This window comes from Macaca nemestrina, chromosome 2 (genome assembly GCF_043159975.1).
Source record: "Macaca nemestrina isolate mMacNem1 chromosome 2, mMacNem.hap1, whole genome shotgun sequence".
Classification (NCBI taxonomy): domain Eukaryota; kingdom Metazoa; phylum Chordata; class Mammalia; order Primates; family Cercopithecidae; genus Macaca; species Macaca nemestrina.
In genome coordinates, this window is record NC_092126.1 from 163,345,269 (window position 1) to 163,362,050 (window position 16,782).

Here is a 16,782-nt window from a genome sequence, read left to right on the forward strand (position 1 = left end):
AGGAGAATTGCTTGAACCCAGGAGGTGGAGTTTGCAGTGAGCTGAGATCATGCCACTGCACTCCAGCATGGGCAATAGATTGGTCTCCAAAAAAAAGTACCTACTAGAAAATTTTAAATTCTATATGAGATGGCTATTCTATTTCTGTTGGATAGCACTGCTCTAGACAGTTGTCACTTAACCATGCATTGCATTTAACCACACATTGACTTATCTCTTATTAGATTGTGTTGTTCTGTTATTTAAAATTGCATATATTCATTCCTCCAGCTCCTCACCTAAGCTACAAGCTCCTTAGAGACACAGCCTGTGCTTTACTCTTCCTTGAGCCCCCAGCACTTGGCATGATGTTTGGTATTTTTTTGTTTGATTGTCCTGTGTATTACTTATTGGTTTCTTCTGTTTCCGTGTTGGATAATGATAAGGAAATGCAGATTAATTTGTGTTTGGATTGCTGCTTTTCTTTTCAAAGGAACTGATTTTATGTGGTTCTTAATTTGTTCCGCAAACATTAACGTTCCTCTAAACTATTAAAATCCAGGGGACCTGTAGAGGGTGCCAGAACTTCCTGACACCCATGCCTAGCAGAGAACAATGGTGTTAAAATTGATGCTTACAGGTTTTAAGGAGCCCCTCCTGACCACCCTAGAAATCTTGGAGAGATTCCAAACTCAGCTCAGAAACTTGTGCTCTACTTTTCAGGACCTGAGTAATAGGTGCAATAAATTAGGCATGTTGGCCCAGGGACTCCCAGCCTTAAACCAGGGTTGAGAAGAGGGCCACCACCAGCCTCAGTCATTAAATAACTGTCAGGAACTCCTACCAAATGGCTGTGATTCTCAGAGTCTTTGAGAAAATTCTAGGAGACACACTCTGGGTGGGCCTTACCCTTTCAACATCCTACAATTTTGTAACTGAGTCTGTGGCTGAACCACATGCTCATAATATCTAGGCTGGCTATCTTATGCCTAAAACATAGTCATTTCTGCTGGTGCCCTGGGAGAGCCTGACCTTTCCCTGATTTCATGACTGCAGGATCCCTGTGCCACTGTTTTCAGTTCAGATGTTAAAGAAGAGGAGTTAAGAGGAGTAGTTGGAAGGATTTGTAATGATCAAGACTTAGAAGCAAAGATAGTCCCATCTGCTGAGGCTCCCCAGCTTCCCAGCAGCAGAACCCCCAAAAAATCTTCTTGTGGCTGTTGAATCAAGGGAGATTAAGGCTACAAAAGGCAGTTCATGCCCAGAGCAGTAAATTAGGGTTTGTCTTTCGTAGGTTATTGGGTTTGGGTCTTTTGAGTATGGAAAAATTTATGCCCCCTTGAAAATCCAGTCCCAAAATTTATGGCTGGGTTTCTGGGGGTCCATAGATACCAGGTTAGCATCCTCACTCTCTAAAATAAAAACCACAAATTTTCCCATCCCATAGGCAGCCTAGTAATTCAGGCGACCATGTGTCACAGTTTAGGCCTGTTGTCCAAGTGTGTCTGTTTAAAAGGTTTCCTTTAATTCTCAAATGTCCCCTTTTGGATGATAAAATATATGGCTGAAGGCCACACTCATGGTTGCTCCAGAGTGATGCATAAATTAAACTTGCAGCCTCCCTGACTGATCCTCACTCAGCTCCAGAAAGCCCCAAGGACCAGAGATTACTCGGAAGAACAGCCTCTTCTGCACAAACTCTCCTCTGAGAGTTCCTCATTCCTTCCTTTGGGTGCCCTCTGAAGGGAGCCCTTGATTTGCATTTGGAATTGCTCCGGGGTGGGGATGGGGATGAGGAGGAATTTGAGGGAGAGGGCCTTCTAGAGCCTGGGCATGGGCAAGCTGAAGCCCAAGCATGATGAACACCACTGGCATTTCCTTGGAAGACTGTATTCCTCGGACTCCAGGTTTCCCCCACTTTCCTCCTGGCCAGCAGTAGCTGTGGCAACACAATGTCTGAGAACTTCTAATTACATCTGTCTGCTTCTCCTAGAACCCTACTGTGCCACACATATGGAGACTTCATTTAGCTTGGAGTTTCTTGCGGGTTTTAACCCTGTCTGCATCCTTAGGCTAGAGAATAATTGCCAGGGTGCTGGAGCCTTAACTGCTTTGCAGCCACACTACCCCCAGAGATTCCCAGGACTTTGTCCCTGTTGATTTTGTTGTTTTGTTTTTTGTCTGAGACAGAGTCTCACTTCGTTACCCAGGCTGGAGTACAGTGGTGCGATCTAGGCTCATTGCAACCTCCGCCTTCCAGGTTCAAGCAGTTCTCGTGCCTTAGCCTCTAGAGTATCTGGAATTACAGGTGCAAGTCACCACACCCAGCTTATTTTTGTATTTTTAATGGAGAGGGGGTTTCACCATGTTGGCCAGGCTGGTCTCAAACTCCTGTCCTCAAGTGATCCATCTGCCTAGGCCTCCCAGAGGGCTGGGATTACAGGTGTGAGCCACTGTGCCCGGCCTGTCCTTGTTTTTAAAGTGGAGACTGGTGCTACTCTGCTACGCTGGATCTCCCAGCTCCATTTTGTTTCTGTCAACCCTGACATCCCTACTATCCCCCCAGCCTCCACCATTGTATCAGATGATCTCACCTCTTGGTTGGGCATCACAGTTCCTATTAATGTGCCCAATCCAAGGGGAGATAAATCACGTGGGCATAGTTAAGGCCTTGCTGTCCCCTGGCAACTCGTGTTTCAGTGTATTCCACCCCACTGCAAGGTCAGCCTAGTGGATGAACCAGAAGGGAACAGTTAGAGATCCCCAGAATATTTTGGGAGTGGAGGAGGGGTAGAGCAAGGCAAGAAGCATTTTTCCTAGTCTAGGAATGTTGACCAGCCTGCCTCCCTCTACCTCAGAGGACAGTGTAAGGGTGGGGTTCCTCAGAAGGGTTCAAGCAAAAAGCAGTGGCCTCAGATAATCCCATTTCTGCAGTTTCTCCTGCCTTCTTCTCACTTGCTTCTCTTCATCTCTACTTCCCCCTAGTATAGGCCCCCAAGGTATCAGGCAGCTCTTTGGCTGCCCCTGCCCTATACTCGGAAGTCTCACCCAATTTTGCTTTGCTCTGACGTACCCCACATTCCCACATTACCTTATGTTCCTCTTCACCAAATTCTTACTTCTCTCAGCATGTCTCAGTTAGGTTATATATTAACTGTGGACAAAGGAAATGACTGAAAGCCATTTTAGACCTCCGTTGCTCTTCTGTCTACCTCATTAACACACATATGCATGCACACACGTGTGCACACACTCTTCAGTGTCTTTCTGTGGGCCTAAGACAATCTCTAATTATCCAGGCTGAATATGTATGACCTGGTGGTGGAGGGTGGGTCTTTAGGGTATTTCCTCAAAAAAGACCAGTTCTGGGAGGCAGCAGCCCCAGGAAAAGATTTGGCACAAATGTTGTTCCTCTCTGTCCCTATCCCAAGTCCCCAGGGCAGTGTGGTTCAATCCATCCTGTTTTGCTTTCAACAAAAGTTAATGGAGTGGCACAAGGTATATGCTAGGTCCTACAAAAGGATGGACAAACAGAATCTTTGTCCTCTAGGAGCTTATAGGTCAGCCAGAAAGACAAAATCCACACAATCAATTCTATTTCTTAAAAAATAAATGATCAAAATGAGTTCATACAAAGGAATCAAAGTTCAGAGAAGGAAGGGGGAATTCATACCAGTAGAAAGTAAAAGCTCACTGAGAATGGAGTGGTGCAACTTGAGCCAAGCCTTGAAGGATAGGGAGAATTTGGGCAAGCCAGATAACAAATCAGACTTCCCAGATGGTGACATGATTTTTTTAGGTGGTCTTATGGGACATTCTCTGCCCATCTGAAGGTTAAAGAAGCATCTAACAATTCCTCATCATGCTGACATTTTCAAAGGCTAATGAGTTCTTATTTGAAAACATAGAGCCTTGGGAGCCCTAGACCCTTTTTTTAATTTTAGTCCACTTACAGCTTAAATCTGCTGTGGCTACCTGCTCTGCTCACAGACACTTCCCAAAGCTCTCAGTAGCCAGGGTCCCTAAGAAGTGGAGAGTTGCTTGAAGTGAGGAGCCCAAGGATCTCGAGGCTATGTGAACAATGAAGTCACCCAGGAGAAAGGAAAAACACCCTGTGCCATGTGCCAAAGACTTTGTTAACAGTGCCCAGGTAGAAGGCAGTAGGTGATAGTGTCGGGCATGCAACTCAGTGCCAGGGCAATGTGGGCCACCTTGGAGAATAGTGGCTCAGCTTGCAGGTTTAGGGGGAATCATGTGCAAATTAGGGTAATGGAAAGCAGCCACAGAAGTGATGGGGGGACTGTTCCAGCTCAGGGAAGCACACAAGTTCTCTGCCACAGTGGATTCCATTCCCAGCAGGTATGTGGTATCAGGAACCACCCAGGGACTACTTAAATTCAGTGGCACCCAAGGCAAAACGGGTGGAGAGGAGAACTAGATACCTCTTAGGCGATATCCATCTCATCTGCCTTCCACTGTATCAGGGAAGTAAATCCTGCATTCCACTTAGAACTCCAAAGAATGCAAATCCTAATAGGTTCAGGGCTTGGGAAGCTGGGGTGGGTGGAGAGTGGGCTTGCATGGGATGGAGGGATGGGAATGTGCAGGGATGTTGGCCCAGATGTGGCAGGCTCTGCAGGGGATGCTTCTAAAACTGCCTGTCTTGAGAATTTTCCCACAGCTGTCCTAGAGCTTTCTCCCTTCTTTCAGTTGAAGGTACTGGGATTTAGGTGTGTGGAATTTTCTTTTTTAAACTTTTGATCAACCATTTTCCTTGAACTACATGTGGAAATAATTAGAGCATGAATGCTGAGTAAATGTGAGCCCTGGCAGCCCCAGACATACTTCAGTGACAGGTTCTTGGCAGGAATGAAGAATTGTGAATCTCATGTGAATTTCCTTTAGCCTTTCTCTCCTTTCTTTTCTTCCCTTTTCTCCTTGCAAGGCAAATGCAAGTAGAATAAAAACTTTATTAGTAGCATTCTAGGGGCATAGAGGGTTCCAGCCAGTTCACTAGAAACAAAATCAGAACACTCAATTGGGGTCCCATTACTGCTTCCCTGATTCCCTCTGCCATGATCTGGGAGGGAATGAAAAGGCATTGCTTATGAGAATCCTTTGACTATGAGAGCCAACTTTAATCCCCCCTTCAGAACCCAGCAAAAACCCTGAAACACCCTCATGTGACTGTATACATAACCACTTTCTTTAGTTTGGCCATATAGGTTAGCTTCCTTGGGTGGGTGAAGTTTGATATTCAGGGACATCTGAAGTGGTAAATTCCTGAGCTTTCTAATTAATAGAATTCTTACAATTTAAGGGACTTAGGCATCACCTATAACCTCTGCATTTTATAGCTGAGGAAACTGAGACCCAGAGAGGTCAAGCACCTTGCCCCATGTCACACCATATGTTAGAGGCAGAGATATGTCCAGGGCCCATTTCAGTCCTCCTGCATTAATTCTTCTTACACAGGACATCACTGCCTCTGCCAGGCCTACACTCTGGGTTACTAGTTCAGGTTTCAGCAGAAGTTTAAAAGCTTTTTTTTTTTTTTTTGACTGTTTTATCTCAACATTTGCCAAATGATTTCTCGTACATGGCGTTCATCATCCACTTCTGGGAGCTCTCTAGGCTTCCTGGTTTTCCTCCCAGTTCTCTGAATGCTCCTACTCTACTCTCTTGGCTGCTCTGCTGTCAGAGTTGTCATACCATTGTACAGGCTGTTGATTGCATGAGGAGGTGACGGGCTGAAATCCAAGCTGCGCTCTGCTAGCCAAGCCCCATACCCTGGTGGTGTGCTGCATCTCCCTGGAGAGGAAGGTGCCTTTTCTGATTTACACAGAGACCCCTTGTGGGCTGTTCTTCCTGCTCTCTGTGTTCCCCCTTTTCCTTCCACGCCCTAGCCGCCCTCAGCCTTCCATGACCACCCCTTCCTCCTGAGCTCATTTGTTCCTCTGCCTCCATTTCTCACCTTTACACAGATGGCGCCCAGATATGCATTTTTAGCCAATATTGGCAGCTGTCGGTGGGATGTTTCACTGTCCCTTGAGACACATGTCCATAATTGACTCATCATTGGCCACCCCACCCTCAAGGGACACTCTTCCCAGGCTTTATCTCTGACAGAGACACATCGCCAACCTTCCCGGCCCTTGAAGCCAAAGGTCTGGCAGCCCCCCAGACTGTCTCCTTCCTCTCTCTATTCAGCATGTTGCCAGACCTCGTTATTCTGTAGAGATTTCTCTTGGATCCCTTCCTTCTGTAACCATGCCATCCATCACTAGTGTAGATGCAACTCTCATCACCCAGGCCTTTTCCAACTGATTTCCTTCTGCCCCCAATTCCGCCTTACCCATTTCTTGCCATGTGCCACTGTTCAAGTGTTCTTCTTAACACTCTCCTGCTCAAAAACCTATAGATTTTCCATCCAGATCCTACCTTTCTTAAAGAGCTCGGCTCAAGTCCCATTTCTTCTATGAAGTCCCATCTCCTGGAGTTGGCCCCATTACTTCAGACTGCATTGGCCTGTATTCTTGTTTCATCAGCCCAACTAGGTTAGACACTCCTGTGGTAGGGGCAGCCACATCCTCTGCTCCTTTTTGGGTTTTTTTGTTGTTGTTATTTTTAGAGACAGGGTCTCACTCTGTCACCCAGGCTGGAGTGGAGTGACATGATCCTAGCTCACTGCAGCCTCAAACTCGTGGACTGAAGCAATCTTCCCATCTCAGCCTCCTGAGTAGCTGGGACTATACGCACATGCCACCACACCCAACTAATCTTATTTTTTGTAGTGACAGGGTTTTGCCATGTTGCCCAAGCTCGTCTGGAACTCCTGAGCTCAAGTAATCCTCCCAAAGTGCTGGAATGACAGGCATGAGCCACTGCACCCGGGCCTCCCTTTTGGGTTTATGCCACAGAGCTTGCGCCATGCTTATCACAGACCATTCTCTTTTATGTTTTGCCGTTACAGGCATTCATCAAATACGCATTTTGATGGGTTTAAGTCATTTTCCTTGGCTGTTACTGAAGAAGACTGGAGGATTTATACTCTCTATATTGGCCGTCAAAGTGGACAAGTCTTAGGTAGACAATTGGAGAGGAGAAAATAAGAACCATACTCAAACCTAACAAGCTAATTCAGGACAGATAAATGGTCTGTATTAGAAACTTCCACTTGGGCTTTCCTAAGAAACTGAAGGGTGAAATTGTGAAACCAGTGGCAGCCTTACAAAAACACTCTTTAGGAAGAGTGACAAGATATCTTGGGAACTCCCAGGAATCACTCTGAGGAGTGTTGCTTTCATAATGGGGAGCCCGAAAGACCCCGTCAGTAGCGGTGGAGTCACTGAGTGTTCCTGTGTTGAGAAGGCGGTGTGGTATGTCACAGGGGAGACTCTCCAACTCGTCACTGTGGACGTGAGAACAGAAGCACCTCTCTCAGGTACCAGAGTTGGAGCCACCTGGGTCTGACTCTTTCCACAGTCATGGCCCAGCTCGTGAAGTCACAGTCTCCTCAGTGCAAACAGGGGTGAATCCCCGAGCCTCATAGATCTTTGTGAGATGATTTTCAGTCCTATATAAACAGGCCTAACATGTTTCTAACTCTGTAAGTGCTTACTATACTGCTATACTTCTGCTATGACTAGAAAAGACCATTGCAGAACACAGGAACTGATCATTCTTTAGAAACCAAGCATCTAGTGTGCTATGTTATGTCTGGGCCACTTCAAGAAAGCCCTAAGGATAGGCAGCAGGAGGCATTCCAGAGATGACATGTGAGCAGCAGCGAAGGGGAGAGGCTTCCTTGTGAAGGTGGCCTGAGCCAACCTAGATTCTTCAGTCTGAAAACACAAATACTTAGAGAATGTGACAGAATCTGTAAAATAATAAAGAAAATGGTTGAGGTAAACAGCACTGTCCCATTTGAAATCTGAATGTAGTAATTTCCAGGCACACAATATGCAATGAGTAGTAAAAGGAACGTGTTATATCCCATAAGCTGTGATAGAGGCTAATCATAGAAATTAATCAAAGGGTAATTAAATAATTCTTGATTGACGGGGCACAGTGACTCAGACTTGTAATCCCAGCACTTTGGAAGGCCGAGGCAGGTGGATCACTTGCAATCAGGAGTTCGAGACCAGCCTGGCCAACATGGTGAAACCCCATCTCTACTAAACATACAAAAATTGGCCAGGCATGGGGGTGTGCGCCTGTAATTCCAGCTACTCGGGAGGCTGAGGCAGGAGAATCGCTTGAACCCGGGAGGCGGAGGTTGCAGTGAGCTGAGATCGCACCACTGCACTCCAGCCTTGGCACCAGAGTGAGACTCCATCTCAATAAAAAAAAAAAGGCCGGGCACAGTGGTTCATGCCCGTAATCCCAGCACTTTGGGAGGCCGAGGCGGGTGGATCACGAGGTCAGGAGATCGAGACCATCTTGGCTAACACAGTGAAACCCCATCTCTACTAAAAATACAAAAATTGGCAGGGCGTGGTGGCGGGTGCCTATAGTCCCAGCTACTCGGGGAGGCTGAGGCAGGAGAATGGTGTGAACCCGGGAGGCGGAGCTTACAGTGAGCCGAGATTGCGCCACTGCACTCTAGCCTGGGCGACAGAGCCAGACTCCATCTCAAAAAAAAAAAAAAAAAGTTCTTGACTGACAGCTTCATAGTAGATTTTTTAAAATCTTAAAGCTAATCTTCATTGGGCAATACATCTCTTATTTGGATGTCATGGAGTCCAGCCGTACTGACCCAAAAATATCCTAAGTGCCACTGTTGGCTGCTGCACTAACCTGAAGAGACTGCAAATGACATTTTAAAATAATTTTTCTTTATTTTTAAGCAGCTTTATTGAGATATCACTGACATATAAAAATTGCATATATTTAAGGTGTACAAATGTTTTAATGTTTTAATATTCGTATATATGGTGAAATGTTCACCATAATCTAATTAACATATTCACTACCTCTACATAGTTACCATTTTGTGTGTGTGCATGTTGAGAAGATTTAATTTATGATCTATCCTCTTATCAAATTAAAAGTATACAAACAGTATTATTAACTACCATTGCCATGCTGTACATTACATCTCCAAAAATTACTCATCTTGCATAACTGAAACTTTGTACCCCCAAATGACATTTAATATACAAACCATTTGTTGAGCATTTTCTCAGGCAGGACACTGGTGGGTCCGTGGGAAGCTGAAGTGTGCAAGGCTCTTACAGTCTACTTGAGATAAGCCATATGTGCATCAAATATTGACTAGGACTGTCTCTAATAGACTAAGGACCCAAAAGCCATTATTGGAAAGATCTTGTTTATGAAGAAAATAATAGGGCAAATGGAGACTTGGATTACCATGAAGCTAATTAAGCTTTGATTTCAGACCTTTTATTTGCAAGGGCCTTGCCAGGCCATGTACCCAATTTGCATTTATAATTGCATATTCTTTTTCTTATAGAGCCCTCCCAAAACCATTTAAGCTTCAGGCCCCACAAAACCTGGGTCTGGCCCTGGTGCGTTAACCTTGAGATGGGGGACTGATTGTGAACACATATAAGGAAGGGACACTTATAGCAGGGACTGCACACATGCAGTGCCCCCTCCCACACACATCAGAACCACTGCTAGAAATCACCAGTCCCTCTTGTCTGTCCATAGCATATGCAGGATGTACCAACACATTACTTTCCAGAAAAAATAATCAGAGACTTGAGCAAGGTCATGAGATACTCCAGCAAGATTTCAAGGTCCTGAAGCAATTTCGCTCTTTCCCTCTGCTTTTCTCAGGCCTGTGCTACTGGGTTCCAGAAGAGCTGCCTGGGAGCAACCAGCATCTCACCCCATACGCCCCACTGCAGACCTCCCCCTGCTCTTCCCAGTTCTGCGAATTCCTTTGTCCCCAGCTCCATGGTACTCTGTGTATATCTGAGGGGCCCTGGTGTTCCTGTGAAGTTTCCATGACTAATTCTGGCAAAGCAAAGAGAGCTTTTCTCACGTCAACAAAGCCACTCTGTCACAGAATAGTGGCAAGTGGAGCCAAAATTCCACCTTGGCATAAGTAGAGCTGTTCTTTTTTAAAAGAGTTGGAAAGAGGAAAAGTATGGAGGGGACAGAGCCGACCCACTTCATGTTAGTGAAATGATGGTATATTAAGCTGACAGTTTTATGGCTTTGCTTATAAGCTTCCTCCCCTGCCAAAGCACACTGTTCTTCCAGAAATTGTTTTACTTCAGAAGACTTCTTTTTAAACATTCAACGTGTGTTTTATGTTCAGACTTAATTCTGGTTGGCCCAGAGACTCAGATACACGATCACCTCTACTGGTGGTTTTGTAAATAACTTCTTTCTCCATTTGCTTGCAAAGGATCTTTTTTGATTGCAAAAATAATTCCATTTTTTAAGACCTTGGAATCAAGACAACACCTTTCCTAGCTTTGATTTGTAAAGAGATAGAGTGGTTTAGTGGAAAGAGGCTTGGATTAAAGTCTGGAGACCTAGGGCCAGGCCCCAGCTCTACAACTGTGAGATCTTGGACCAGTCACATGTAGCTGTGAGCCTCAGTTTTATTTTCACCATAGGATCTTAAATCTGGAAGGGCCTCACAGGTAACCCCTGCCTGCCTATCTGTAAAAATTACAGATTAACCAAAATTGCTGTGCAAGTATGAAGTATCATTATTGCCATTTCAATGGTTGCTCAGATACTTTCTACCTAGTAAAAAGTCGGGAATGTTCCCAGTCTGTGTTCTACCAAAGGGAGTTTGCAATGTGAAAATTAATGAGACCAAATCGCCAGAGCTTGGCTTGCAACACACGAAATGAAAACAACATGGAGACTAGTCAGGAAGACGATGCAGAAGGATAAAGCTAGAAATCTGATGTTTCTCCATTGCAGGCAGATATTTTGTTGATTTTTTTTTTTTTTTTTTTTTTTTTTTTTTTTTTTTTTTGAGACGGAGTCTCGCTCTGTCACCCAGGCTGGAGTGCAGTGGCCGGATCTCAGCTCACTGCAAGCTCCGCCTCCCGGTTTACGCCATTCTCCGGCCTCAGCCTCCCGAGTAGCTGGGACTACAGGCGCCCGCCACCTCGCCCGGCTAGTTTTTTGTATTTCTTAATAGAGACGGGGTTTCACCGTGTTAGCCAGGATGGTCTCGATCTCCTGACCTCGTGATCCGCCCGTCTCGGCCTCCCAAAGTGCTGGGATTACAGGCTTGAGCCACCACGCCCGGCCTATTTTGTTGATTTTTATCAATATGTCTGAGTGTCCACACTTCCAGAACACACCCTCTACCCCCACTCAAATCAATTACATTCTTACAGGTACATCTAGACTTATAGGTTAATACTTTTGTAATATTGGACCTGCCCATAACCTCATACTCCTAGAGAACATCCATGTGCCAATGTGGTCATCTGTGCATACACGAAATCCTCATACTGATTTGGGACATCATTCCTAAAATCATTACAGTGGTAGAGCAAACAGTTCTATTTACAAGAACTGCATTGTACCTTGTGACCTCACCCTGTGTCAGCCCTTGGAACTGTCCCCCCTCCCCAAAGCTCACTGCCTTGATTGTACCCCAAGAGGGAACCTTGAGGCTCTGGAATCCGGCTGGCCTTTGTTCTGTTCCTGACTCAGCTCTCACTAGTTATGTGGCCTCCATGCATCACAGAGCTTTTCTGACTCTCCAATGCCTCTGCATCTGTTACATGGGACTGAAAATACAGAGACCTGCACAGAGGTTGTGAGGACAGAGATATCTGCAGAGCCTCACTCAGCTGAAGGTCCTAAAATTAACACTGGCCTTCGGTCCTAGGCCCTTGTCATCCCCGACTAGATTTACAGTCTTAAACCTGGCCGGTTTTCCTGCTTGCAGCCTCTCTCCATCCAGGCTGCCCCGCACTTTGAATCAGAATTTCAGAAAGGACCCGACACAAATTAACATTCCAAATCACCATATCCATCATGTTACCTACCCAATCCCAAACCTTCCAAGGTTCTCACTGCTCATAGTTGCTGTGGAGAGCCCCCCGGGTCAGCCATCGAGCACCACCCCTTTCCCCACCATCACCTGCCACCCTGTTCATCTCCCTATTCCTCACCACAGCCCTCCCCACCAGGCAGCTATTACTCCAACCCATGAGAATGTTCAACCCCTCTCAAGGTGTTCTTTTCCCCCACTCCGAATCAGTCTCTCAGCAGATGGGTAAGACCACCCACCACCCTAAGCAACTTTGTAGGCACCTCAGGGATGCACCTGACACTCCCACTCCCAGAGAAGATGAGGCTTGGAGGAGGGTTTTCAATGGCACAAAAGCTCTCTCTCTGGAGAAAATTTTCTTCATTGTTCATTTCTGCATGAAAGCATGCCTGTGAATGGGGATCACTGGGGAGGGCTATGAGGCTGCCGGTGAGACCTCTCCCACGTTGGTAGATCACCCTACCCGTATTTGTGGGGCAGCCACCCTATTCTTCTACCTCCTGCACCACTTCTGGCTCCAAGGACAGAGCTGGGTGGAGCTGCAGGAGCCAACACTGCGCTTCTGCATTGCGGCACTGGGCTGTGCAAGACAAAGAGAGAGATTGCCACCTATTGACAGACGTATCACCTGCAAAGAGGCATGATTGTGTAACTAGTGGCTCCCCTCTTGCCTGTGTGCTCTTCAAACGGGCCTTTTGTTTTTTCTATTCAGTCAGTCCTTCTGTTCTCTATTACCACTGCAGTGCAAGGGAGGACAGGGAAAAACGGGACATGACAGCCCAAGGTGGTAGTGACAGCATCTCAGTGGGAAAGTTGTCTGAAAATAAATTGCCCATTGTAGTAATAGCCACTTTCAGTTGTGTGGCAGGCACTGTGCTGCCTGCAGTACATCCCATTTAATCCTCACAATGACCCTCTAAGAATCAGTACTCCCAGTTTTCACTTGAGGAAGCTGAGGTTTAAAGAGAGCACCTGGCCCGCGACCAGCAAGTAAGGAATAGAGGTGGGATGTGGGTAATTTAAATCTAAATCTCTGACGCACTCTTAACGCACATTCTCCCAACACTTGCTAATTATGCAACTCACACCCCCGTCATAATTTCCTTATGTCATCTGGATATGAAAATAAATCAAATATAAACTACTTTCCCTTAGATTGGGCAGAATTCTAGCTCTGCCACTTTCTAGTTATTTAAGGCTCAGCCCTCTCACCTGTGAAATGGGGCTAGTGATGTCTAACTTAGCGAGTTATTGAGGAGCTTAAATCACATATAAAAATAACTTAGTAGGATGCCGGGTATTTATAAATGGGAGTTTAGTTATCAGTGGTTGAAGATATGAGTTGGAATCCTAGCTCCTCTCATTTCTAGCTTTGGAACCTTGGGCAAGTTATCCGACCTTTCTGGTCTTCAATTTCCTCATCTATGGAATAGGGTTAATAATAATATACCTGTTCTTGCAGGGTTTCCCTGTAAGATGAAATCATGTGTATGAAAACATTTTGTAAATCTTAATTGTACTCTTCAAATATTAGTTGTTATAACTCAAAAGTTATGTTTCTTCAAATGGATTGTTGAGAACTATTCCTGAAAAATGACTTGATTGAATTCAATCTATTTTTGATACTTACTAAAAACACCAATATAAGTTAAAAGGAGGTTCCATACATGCCACAGGCTTTTCTGCAACAGCTCTATAAGGCATTCCCATGAATAACAGGTTTCACATAGGCAGCTTGATTTACAGTTGGTACTTCCAAATGTATCTCACTGAATGTCCACAGGGCAGGGCTGGCATTTACCCCTACTTTATAGATGAGGACATGTGAGGCTTAAAGAATGAAAATTACTAGTTAAGGACAGAGACTAGTGAGTGGAGGTTTGTGGGTGTTTGCCTGTGGAGCTGTGTGCGGGTGTATTTGAGTGCAGGCATGTGTCTGAGCATGCTTTTTTATGCATTTGTGTGTCCATAACTCGTGGGACACACCCACGGGGGGGTGCATATTTGTCTGTATCCCTTGGCTAGAGTGTCGTTTTTGGGGAGAGGAGAAGGTAAACATATCTGAGGTTTTTTACAACTCGTCAGCAAAAACCTTTTCCTCTTCCTTTTTCGTGTTGCCTTACATTCTCAGGCAGTTTCCACAAGATGGCCCTGCCCGGAGAATATCCTTGATTTTTATCTCCACTCTCTGTTTAGGAAAACAACAGCTCTCCAATCCCCGCAGACTTCTGGGAATTACTTCCTCTTTCTTCCCCGCCTGCTAGCTTTCTTGAATTCGCCTTAGCAACATTCAAAAAAGAATTGGTTTAGCCACAGCATGTGAACCAATGAAATGTGAGCATGAGAACGGCTTCTAGACCAATGGGAGCCCTGCATGACCCACAAGCAGGCTTGGGACAGAAAATAATAACCTGGAGTTTGCAGAGCAGCCTCTGGGTGGCAGCAGACTAGCTGTATTGGATACAGCACCTCAGCTCGAAAGCCTGTACTTTCTTTTTGCCTTTTTTGCCCTAATCTTGGATATAAAACATTCACCAACTATAAGAATTGTACTGTTACAAGACTTGTGGGTGTGAGTTCTCTGCATAATGTAGTAGACATGGCCTGGAGGGTGGACTGTTGGGTTCCATCCCTGCCTCACCACAGCCAGCCCGATGACCCCATTGTGCCTCCTGCAGTCTTTGTTGGTTTTGTCACAGCCAATGCTAGCCCAGTAGCCTTGGGCCTGGAGGTCTTTCATGATTTTGCCTGCCCAGCCAGTCAGGATGAGAAGCTGGGGAAATCACATTCTCCTTCATGTAACCACCACTACCCCTGGGTTGAGTGGTGAATGAGGTGGGGCTGGCTTTCTGCCATCAGTGAATGGGAGGGAAGGGATGAGCCACCAACAGATCAGTGCCTATCAATACCCCCACATTCTCAGGTGCATACACCGAGACCATTCCCTGCCTTGTCAGTTCTGCTGCACATGTCTGAACAGGGAAATGCCTGACTAGCAAATGATTTGAGAATAGTTCTGCTATCAGGCAGTTTAGCCCTCTTAATCTTGAAGCCAGTGGCAGACATGGGCAGAGGCTAAATGGGACCATAGCAAATATAGCAAATCCACGTTTCCACTGGTTTAGCCATCCTTCTTTTTGCCCTTTGAGATGATAATGCCTTGAACACCATTCAGTCAGGTTTGGGTCCTTCAGATAGTCATAGTTCTCCACAATGTTTCCATTTCTGCCTGACTTACTCCTCTCATCCTTTAAGAATCAGTTAAGGCCTAGTATCTTCAGAAAGTATCCTCTGAAAAATTCTCCCCCTCCCCCTCCCTTCCAGCTCCCTGGTGATCCTGTTCTTGCACTTCCTGTGTTGTTTTCCAAATGTCTCTTTCTTTGTGAGTTTCCTCTGAGAGTCATGGAGCTTCCTGAGGACAGGGTCTGTCCTTTGTATCTCCATCCCTTAGTGTAGTGTTGGCATAAGATAGGTGCTTAATAAGCATTTTTATGAGAAAGGAAGCATGCAAGAAAGGAACTCTTGCTCTTTGAGAAACATATTAGGGACTCAGAAGTACCTGAACCTGGGCTGAAGCAGTGTCTGGGAGTAGGGCACTCGCTGTTGGAGGCAACGTCTAGCTGTTTAAGACCCAACATCTAGCTGTTTAAGACCATGAGCCATGATTCCAGAGCAAAGCCCAAGCCTGAAAGATAATCTCATTATGGGCTTATCCCTTAGTGGGTTCATCTCAGTCACATGGTTTCCTTTATGATTGTGTGTTTTAGGAAGAGCTAAGGAGCAAATCCAAGATCTGTGCCAATGTGTTTTGTGGAGCTGGCCGGGAATGTGCAGTCACAGAGAAAGGGGAACCCACCTGTCTCTGCATTGAGGTAAGTCCTAATGTCAGGAGCCAGAGGACAGTGGCCAAGGCCAGTGTGGCTACCTTGCGGAGCCACCCATTAGCAGGCAGTGCCAATGATTTCAGTCTCTTTATAAAAGCATACCTCATGCCTCTGAGAAACATGGAATTTTTATTCCAGGTTCCTGATTTTTAATGCATGGATATTTTTTCTTTTTTTTTAATTTAGCTTTATAAGATTTTTTTAATTAAAAAATAAGAATTGTTTTATATAAGTCAAATAGTACAGACATTTACACAGACGTAAAATTATAATCTTCTCCCATAACCCTTCAATCCCTTAGTCTGAAGTAACCAGTGTTAACAATTTGGTACATGTTGTTCCACATGTTTTTCTTTTCTATGTTACTATAAGCATTAGGGTTTATATAGTACTGTAGACATAATGGTTCCCCCTATTTTATGCAAAAATGGGATCATGATACAGATATAGATATATACAGTTTATATTCTTTACTCATTATCAGGGATAACACTCTAGATCAGCACATGTAGTTTTAACTCATTTAACTCATTGTAGTGGCATAATAGTAATACAAAAGAACTAGATTTATTCTATCATTTTCCCATAAATGGACATTCACTTGGTTCTATGGGTTGTTTACCACTATAACCAATAACATCCTTGTGCAAATACCCTTACATGCTACTGCCTTTATTTCTGTAGCATTGATTGACACCAGAGCTTGCTAGGTCAGAGGATACGCAAATTTTTAAAAACAGTAGATGAGATGCAGGTTTTTTTTGATGTTTAAAAACCAGAGAGAGCCTTTGATAAATACTTCTTCTGTAGGCTAGATTCTGACAAGTTCTGCCACCAAAATGAACATAAATACCCTGGACATTCTCTTTTCTGTCAAACCAACTCATAGCCTGGAAACACGTCTGTCTGCAAATTAAA

The 16,782-nt window shown here is 45.0% G+C and overlaps 1 protein-coding gene and 1 long non-coding RNA gene across 5 annotated transcripts in view; one reads left to right on the forward strand and one right to left on the reverse strand.

The window, feature by feature from the left end:
- Positions 1 to 16,782, forward strand: part of LOC105470319 (follistatin like 1) — a 54,964-nt gene that overhangs the window by 20,786 nt on the left and 17,396 nt on the right. The window contains exon 3 of the mRNA XM_011722178.2: positions 15,748 to 15,852. Coding sequence (XP_011720480.1) covers positions 15,748 to 15,852 — 105 coding nt within the window. The remainder of the gene's footprint in view (positions 1 to 15,747; positions 15,853 to 16,782) is intronic.
- LOC139362046 (uncharacterized) overlaps positions 7,652 to 16,782 on the reverse strand; it is a 62,283-nt gene continuing 53,152 nt past the window's right edge. For all 4 annotated transcript variants that reach the window (XR_011620326.1, XR_011620327.1, XR_011620328.1 and 1 more), the window contains one exon: positions 7,652 to 7,858. This is a non-coding gene — a long non-coding RNA (uncharacterized lncRNA). The remainder of the gene's footprint in view (positions 7,859 to 16,782) is intronic.